At 45.0% G+C, this 9,082-nt stretch overlaps 1 protein-coding gene across 1 annotated transcript; it reads left to right on the top strand.

Moving 5' to 3' along the window:
- Positions 1-2,710: 2,710 nt before the first annotated feature.
- Positions 2,711-8,758, top strand: bambia (BMP and activin membrane-bound inhibitor (Xenopus laevis) homolog a). The gene is made up of 3 exons (XM_076760896.1): positions 2,711-4,713; positions 6,486-6,773; positions 7,644-8,758. Exons 1-3 carry the CDS (start codon positions 4,638-4,640, stop codon positions 8,060-8,062), a joined length of 783 nt encoding a protein of 260 aa, XP_076617011.1. The 5' UTR covers positions 2,711-4,637; the 3' UTR covers positions 8,063-8,758.
- The last annotated feature ends 324 nt before the right edge of the window (positions 8,759-9,082 follow it).

Here is a 9,082-nt window from a genome sequence, read left to right as displayed (position 1 = left end):
GAGAGTCTGACCTCCTTATAAGACTTAGCGTTATCAGATCATAAACAAGGGTGGTTTGTCCCCCTGCTGTGCTCCACTCTAGTCTCAACTTGCAAAGCCACTTTTTTCAGTCTTAGCAAGATATGCACATTTTTTAGAAATGATGCTGCACACAGGATTTTACTTTATATGTGTGTGTCCTCCTCATATAGCTAAGCACACTTTGTTTACTACATGAACACTTCAATTAAAAATGTTTAAATCAAAGTCAAACTACTGTTTCTAAGGCTAAGAATGAACTTGCACACTGCAGACAAAGCTGTTTTATTTGTATATCTATTGATGAAGAGCATGCATTTTACCATGCTTATACTGATTTATATTTAAGGGGTTGAAAGCTCCTAAAAACTCCATAAAAATCTCAACCGGACTTGCAGAATAAGGACACACTATTTTCAGTTCATACATACTGATGGTGCACAGCAGCGTCACAGAGGCAGAGCCCGATCAGTGAGAGCACATATTCCTGAAGATCAAACACAGATTATCTCCAAAGTCATCTGTGTGTGTGTGGATAAGAGGGCAGAGAACGACTGAATTAATTCTCCACATAAAACGAGGAAAAACAAAGGTGGACGCCATCAGTTTCCTGTCTCTGAGCGCTCCAGATAAAGTCTGCCTGACTGCTTCTGAATGTGGAGCCTGTAACCCAATCTGCAACATCAAAGCTGCTGCGAACAGTTTCCCTGCACATCTACAGTATGTATCCACATCACGCTCTGATGCAGAGACTATTTGCTCCATTATCTTGAGGAGAATAAAATAGATCAGGGAGGATGGAGACAGTCTGCCTGTCTCTGATTCTTCAGAGACCTTGATATGGCTCACATCAAAGAGAGGAGAGGAAGCTGGGAGGTGTCGGAGGAAGTCTGTCTGTCCCGGTGTGTGTCCTTGTGTATCATGGAGCGTACCACTTTGAGGTTTAGAGCTTCAAAGTGGGAGTATTTCTGTCATTTTGGCCAGTCGGGGCTCCTTCGAAGGGTTTCTTTAGAGCTGCGTCTTGTGTTTAAGGCTCACTTTAAAATCCAGCTAGACTTTACCTGGACTCACTCCTCCTTCCCACCGTCTCAGCAGCAACCCAGCTATCGTTGCCCGAGCAGTAGGGGGCTATTGTCAAGCAGGACCCCTCCTATCTGTGCCAGGTAACACCTACAAGTGTCTCCTAATGTGTGAAAGCAGACACAACCTGTGGGGTGTAATTGTCCCCTAAAAGGCCACTTACATAAGCCCCCCACTCTGAAAGCTTGTTGACGCTCATCCTCCCAGCATGAAAAGACACACAGTTTTGTTTTTCTCACTGGTGGTCTTCTCAGCGTCATGCTTCCCTGTCTGGTAGTTGGGAGCAGGTACACCTCATCAACCTGTGCAAGATTGTTTAAGAGATGGTCATACTGTCATGTTTCTTCTTCTGTGGTCAGAAAAACAGGTTTAAAGGGGCACACACACACACATATCAAGTTCAGTTTGCTTATCAGGCTGAGAAAAATGTGTTATGATGTCTTCTGTGGCTCTGGAGGGAGCCCCCCGATGATGTCATAGCGATGTCATGCAGGTTGTTTCAGCCCAGGTTTTGAGAAATGTTTATGGTAAAGCTTGTGTTGCAATACTGAAGGTGGTGGAGCTGTGGAGCTTATGTTGGAGGAATCGGTATTTACCAAGCAAGAAAGGTCTAACTAAAGATGCATTATGGGAAATGGAAGAGCGTTTTTGGAGTTTGACCCTGAACTTACAGACTAAAAGTTGGGATATCTTGGCCCCTGCTGAGCTGACCCGTTTTAGAAGGGAAATACTGGGGTGTACCTTTAATGTTCATTTCTGGGTCTTTATGAATGTAAACAAAGAAAAATGCATTGCCTGAATGCCTGTTTGAAGAGTCCAAGAGCCAGAGGTGAGTTTGAGATGCAGCTTTGTAAAGTAAAACTGCTGTGTCACTTTTTGCCACCAGGGGGCGATGTTTAACCGTCCACCACAAGTACAGGCAGGCGGACAGAGACGGAGGCGTTGCTCACGCTTCAGTAAAGAAGCATTTCTGATCATACTTAATGGAGCAAAGTCAAAACAGCTCATGTGAAATTAAGCTGAAATTGTAATGCACTGATAATTGGAGCCATAGTCATAGAAACCCGAACATTAAAGCATATTGCTGCATAGAGCCAGGCCAACCTGTACTTTAAGAGACAATGACACCCATTCTCACAGAAACTGATGAAGACCTCATGATAATGACCAGTGACCCGGCATAAAACTGGTATTTCTTTCGACTTCCAGCCCTTCCACCCAGATCTCAGTACAGATAAATGATGTAACGCCAGTCGTGGACTGGCGCCTCTGTGGAATTGCAGATAATTACGGTAATTGTAGTGCGTAGTTTTCTATGTTTCCTAAAGACGTATCCTCATGCTGCTGTCTGTGCGCCACAGTTTAAGCCTGTGGATGTTTTATTTCCACACGGGCTGTGATCCGCTCTCACCACAGTACAATATCAGTCTCACACTGCAGACTGCGCAGGGTGGAATCATCATTTTCTCCCTCTGCATTTACGCCCCAAAGCATTTAAAATCTAAACATGCGGCTGCTAACTTGCGTTTGTATGTCCTTGGAAAAAAAAAAAAAAAAGACCTGCAAAAAAAGTCGCTGATAGGGATCGCTCGCGCGCGCACGTGTGCTTTGCATCACCGCATGTTGAAAAGGCAGTTGCGTCCGCTCGCGCGCGTCATGTGCGTGTGTGTGTGTGTTTGCGTGTCGTCTCTGTGGCGCCATGTGCCTTTTTGGATTGCTAATTTCTGTAAACGGCTGTCCGCCCCCCCCAGCAGCAGCAGCAGTCTGGTAGCCTGAAGGGAAGCGGCTCAGCGCGGCGTCAACCAGGCTGCCAGCAGGATGACACTGCAGGTAGCCCTCACCGGCCAGCGTGTCTGCACTTACACAACACTTACTTCTACTATGAGATGTAATTAATGGACCATAGAGCCATATATTATAATGCCAGGACATCTTTGCATGGTTTATCTTTCTCATTTCCAGTAGCAGAATTCCTCTTATTACTGCTATTTTAGTTCTTTTAAAACATCTTTCAGTAATTCTGGCTTAACATGTAGGCCTGTTTAATAAAGCTGTACACTTTTTCACGTGCTATGTAAATGCACAGTGACACACAGCATGAGGGATGAGTGTCGAGGACGAGCTTCTCTCATATTTGGTACATAAACAGGGTTATACATTGAAAGCAGTGATGTAGGCCTAAATTCTGCGTCTATTCGTTCACATATTAAACATTTCAATTGTGAAATAATGAAGTAATAGTCATCTCTTCGTCTAAATTCTGCAACACTGTAGACTGACGACAGTATTTGTGGCATTGCAGTGTGTGGGACAGTTTGTTAAGCTGGTGGAGTGACTGCCGCCCGGTCCAATGGTATCCAATAATGATATATGGAATATGGAATTATGGAAATGACGGACGATGAATGAAGGACTGGCCTGAGTTGAACCATCAAGAGACAGAGAGTGACAGACTACAACCGGAATGCGTATGATATGGCCGAGAAAATAAAAGTTGGTCACTGTAGGGGAAAATGAGCAATAAATGATTGAAATGTACAGAACGATGAAATAATGTGTAAGAAGAGGAATCACTGCATAAGTATTAAGTGAAAATAAAGCAGGACCAATGTTACCATCAATCAAATCTTATTATCCTGTGATTTAGCAGTCGTTGCTCCACCTGTGCCTGAATAGCACTGTTGTAACTATTCTGGCTGAACATAAAGGATCATTTTACATCTTGCACTAACAACTAGAATAACATAAAACACTGCACTGTTCATTTGTACATCTTCATTTCTTTGAACAAAACATGCCTTGTGTTTAAAGCCCACTCTACTTGGTTTGGGTTACTGACACTAGTTATTGTGAAAATACTGTATGTTTCTCATTTGTTCTGTTTTAATTTCATTATTTTTTATGTTAAACACACTTGCCTCAACTTCTTTTGATAAGCACTACCGGATACAGTATCGTTACATATTTTGTCTAACTTCTCTCTCTGTGGTCTGACCAATCAGCTCGGAGGGGGCGGAGCTCTGACAGACCACAGCTATTTCTTCTGTTAAATCTTGTCAGTCCGGAGTCTGCGTGCAGTCTTTGGTTTAGCGGAGACGTCCGTCTTTGTCAAACATTTCTCCGTCCAGGAATACAAAAGTGATGCTTCAGCGTGACCGGCAGCACACAGACGCAGAGGAGGACCGGCCGTGACAGCTTTCTCACCCATTTCACCGTCTTCCCAGGAGTATATTCCCCTTTTTTTTCTTTCTCTATTGAAGAAGAAGAAGAAGACGCCGCTCGCGTCCTCTGGTAATGTCGGACCGTTTTTAAAAACAAGTTCACGAACTTTTCTGTCTCCATGCGGGACAGGAAACATTTCGGAGTGATTTTTTTTGCCACTTTTGCTCCAGTGAGGATTGAGAGCTGTCGTGTATTTGCGCAGGAATGCCTCGTTTTGCGCCATAGCTCCATGTAAACCTTTTTGTCGTCCAGCTCTTCGCCCAGCGGACTCAGCTCCTGGATATACGAGGACTTTTTTGCGCAGTAATTTGGCGTAAATGGATCGTCAGTCCAGCTTCATCTCCATTTGGCTACAACTAGAACTCTGTGCCATGGCTGTTCTTCTGACTAAAGGTATAGACTTTGGTCTGCGGGCAGAGGCATGTTTGTTAGCTTCTCCAGATCAGACCAAACAGATAAAACCAGACTGAAGGGTGTTTCTCTAAATATCACTTAGCGAGACCATAATGTAGCGTTTAGCCCGCAGAGTCCAATTTGAGACAACAAGGGAATAAACTTCTGAGGAGGGCTCAGAGAACTCGACTTATTTCCATTGCAAAATAACTCGATTTGCCCATTTGAGTGATTTAGCGCTTGTTTTAATCCCATTTGCTTCCAGCATAACTTCTCATTCTTAGATCAAATCCTTAAATAGCTGCAGTGGAAACAATTAAAACCATCCCAACCACAATTATTGACTGCTTTGAAGAGAAGCCTTTCCCAGTAGCAGTCCTGTAGTTTTTTTCCATAGAAAACACCAACTAATACCCCAAACTCTGAAACATTGTTATTAGCTCTCCCATACGCAGAGCACTCAGCCCCTGTCCCATGCTGGCTGCTGTGTTTCAGTGGGGAAACTCATGATCAACTTAGTTTTGAAACTGCCATTCATAGAAGACTGTGCCTCTCTCTCTCTCTCTCTCTCTCTCTCTCTCCCCCCTCTCTCAGCCCACAAAGGGGCCTCTCCTTTCTAATGAAATATTCTCCAAATGACCTGCCCGGGCCCTGCTGCTCCAATCATTCACAGGGAAAACACTGATCTGATGATTGTGCTCCTGCACTGCGAGCCGGTGCACTGAAAGAGGCTGTAGCTCTGAGAGGAACGCAGTTTGTTTTCCAGAGTTTTAACTTTTTTTTTTTTTTACCTGTTTTTCAATGCAAACACAAGGCAAGACGCTTGGGTCACCTTTAACTGCCTTGATGATGGAAACTTTTCTAATAATTTGCTGCTATTTTAACCGGATTTCATGTAAATAGTAGAGTAGTCCTACATTATATGTATGTTCAAGAGATGCACAACATGGCAGCAGAGGACACGCTCATGGGAAGAAGTTTTCAAAGTGAATTTGAAGTTTAATGTTGTTGTTTTGTCAGGGCAGGTCCCTGGCTTAGGTTTATGTTTTGAAAATCTTCTGAAAAAGAAGCCACAGATGAGGTAACGAGTTGGAAAAGCAGGCAGCCGTAATGATAAGGTTGCCGGGAGCTCTTAGGATGGGACCTCGGTGCACCCTGCCCCCCCCCAGGCTCTCCTGACCACAAGTAAAGCTTTGCGTGCAAACGGGGGAAAGGAGACTCCTGCGCCGCGCTCTGGCCCCCCCCTCCTCTTTACGAGTTTCCTATTGGCTTGAAAGAAATTGACTTTGGCAAACAAACCACTAATTATAAGCTACACAGTTCCTGTTTTATAATACAGACAAAAAGGGCCATTTTGCCCGAGCAGCTCTTTAATGAAGGCGTATTTGCAGAATTGATGCAAAAGTGGAATATTCCCGTGAGGTCTTTAAAGGTACCTGGCTGTTTATTGCAGGCCATAGCGGACGCTTGGCAAACAAACACTTTCAAAATGAAAGTACAGTGGACCACAGACTGCATTTGATAGGATTAAGCCTCAGAAACACCAGTAGAAGTGGTTTTATGGGTGGATGTGCTTTCATAGAAGCTGACACAGCTGTACTGAATGTAAGGGGAACACAAACCTTGATTAAAAGCTGTTATTATTAGCTTCAGTTCAGGCTGTACAGTCAGACAATCAGCCAAAATGATGGATTACAGTATTGCTTTAAAGCTCTGAATACATCTGATCTTTGCCCTAACTCTGTTTTTTTTTTTTTTGCCTCCATTTCCAGGAGAAATAAGGTGTTACTGTGACGCGCCGCACTGCGTAGCCACAGGATACATGTGCAAATCAGAACTGAACGCCTGCTTCACCAAGGTCCTGGACCCGCTCAATGCAAACTCTCCCCTCACCCACGGGTGTTTAGACCCCATCGCCAACGCGGCAGACATGTGCAGCAGCAGCTCGAGGAGCGCGGACGCCCTCAGCGGGTCCTCGGCCTCGGCGCTGGAGTGCTGCCACGACGATATGTGCAACTACAGAGGCCTGCACGACCTGGCGCACACCAGGGACTCGACAGGTAAAGAAGAAACCTCACAGAGTCACAGGCTGTCGGCATGTTTGTTTTTCGCTGAAACGAACTATGAAATTCTCTTTAACTGGTTTTAAAATGGTTGGATTCTCAGGGGGAATTTACTGTTTCTCCTCAGCAAATATTCAATATTTTCTTCGTTGCTGTTCCAGAGGCAATACGTCGAGCTGTAGGGTTCTTCAAACACTTCGCTGTTTATGGACATGAAGGCCACCCTTACCCCCCCCCCCCCGACTCGTTTTTCTACCTCTCAGCTTTACAGAACTTCAGTTTGACTTTTAATGGGCTCCAGCTCTGTGCCTGAGAAGGCAGAGAGCAGCCAGTTTACCTTAAGGACTTGGAAAGAGATCAGATATATTCTTTTTTTTTTTTTATTATGTGTGCACCATGTAATTTTCCCACTGAGTAGGAATGTGCCTTGTAGAATGAATATTCCCTGACAAGCCTGCATGTTGGGCAGCAGGACTAGCTGGTAGACTTATGAAGAGGTGCACAGAGACACAGAGAGTCCTGAGGGGATTCTCTGTTGTGACCCTGACCAAAACAGACTATAGTTTATTAGCTCAAATTAATTTCTGGCTCTCGGTCAGGGCAAGGTGACTCATTTGTTTTTGCCCCTGCACTTCCTCGCTCTCGTCCGTCTGTCTTATTTTCTCCCTCTGTGGTTTCTGGTTCCACTGTGGAGCAGATGCAGCTCTGTGAAAGCTTCTCATTACGTTACAAACAGCCATACATATATTCAGATATAATCATTCGCTTTGAAATGAGGCTCTCTGGCGCATAAATCTGTGTATAATAACATGGAGCCGTGGAAACACGTGAGCGTGCTGTTAAACAGATGATTATCTCTGTGTGCAGATCATAGCCGGTACCAGCCAGACAGCAACAACAGGAACCTGGTGACCCGGGTTCAGGAGCTGGCCTCAGCCAAGGAGGTGTGGTTCCGGGCGGCAGTGATCGCCGTCCCCATCGCCGGCGGCCTCATCCTGGTGCTGCTCATCATGCTGGCGTTGCGAATGCTTCGCAGCGAGAACAAGCGACTGCAGGACCAGAGGCAGCAGATGCTGTCGCGGCTCCACTACAGCTTCCACGGCCACCACACCAAGAAGGGCCACGTGGCCAAGCTGGACCTGGAGTGCATGGTGCCCGTCACGGGTCACGAGAACTGCTGTCTGACCTGCGACAAGATGAGGCAGGCTGACCTGGGCAACGACAAGATCCTGTCTCTGGTGCACTGGGGGATGTACAGCGGCCACGGCAAGCTGGAGTTTGTATGATTCCTGCTGGGAACAATGTGACCGTCACCTGCCTGCAAACAGCCAGGACTGCCTCTCAACCGTTGGCTTTTGCTTTTTTTTTTTTTTAACTTTAGAAGACATTCCCATGTTTTTTCGTCCATTGGACTTTTGGGTTGGTGTTTTTTTTTGTTTTGTTTTTTTTTTAAAACCAGTGGCGAAAAAGTACGAGACTGATCTCATGCCGTGTGGTTTTTGCTAGAGGAGCACTTTACTTGAAAATGAAAGGCAAAGCAACGAGGAGCTGTATTTAAAGTTGAGAGGGCAGGACTGAGGTGGAGCGAGAGCTCTGCCACTGCTCCAGAGGATCCTGGACTTCGACACTGAGCGCTGAAGGATTCCAAATCTGTCTTATTTGCACATTTGTAAAAAGAAAAAACAAAAAAGTTGTCGTCGCTTAAAAACAAGAATTTTACACTGACACCAGGGTACAAAACAGGACTTGCTTGAGGAGTAAAAAAATCCAGTGTTTGACTGTAGGTGTGCACACTCCTCTGTGTACGTTTCATGATTCAAGCTTATTGTAAAGATTTAAAAAATATATATATTTTTGTCTGATAAAACTGACTGGTGTGTGTCTTGTTCTGGGTGAATGTCCAACATCTCTCTCTGTGATCAGACTATAAGCTTGATTGTGAGCGTGAAAGAAAAACTTCCATTAAAATGACTTTTTATTTATTTGATGGTTCATTCTTGTGTTTTCACTGTATACATTTTGCCTTTAAACAGCGATGAGGAACGAGTGTAATCCATGTACACTTTACACCGTCTTACCGCGGTTCTAACTTTTGGCATGCAAAGTGTTGGATGTTGTTAAAATCAGGCACACCGAGGCGTGTGTGACAGGAGCATCCTGCTTTGGCAGTGTGATGTTTCAAAGCCAGGTCTCAGTGTGGCCTTGGCGTGCTCCGTACAGTGAGGCCTTGTTTTACAGTGGAGCTGCTACATCTGTCAGTCGTTCTTGAACCCTCTCCAGAGGTCAGCTTTTCAGCCTCAAATAAC

This window comes from Chaetodon auriga, chromosome 21, assembly GCF_051107435.1.
Source record: "Chaetodon auriga isolate fChaAug3 chromosome 21, fChaAug3.hap1, whole genome shotgun sequence".
NCBI lineage: Eukaryota > Metazoa > Chordata > Actinopteri > Chaetodontiformes > Chaetodontidae > Chaetodon > Chaetodon auriga.
The sequence above is the reverse complement of the archived record's forward strand: the minus strand, read 5'-3'. Positions and strand labels throughout refer to the sequence as shown.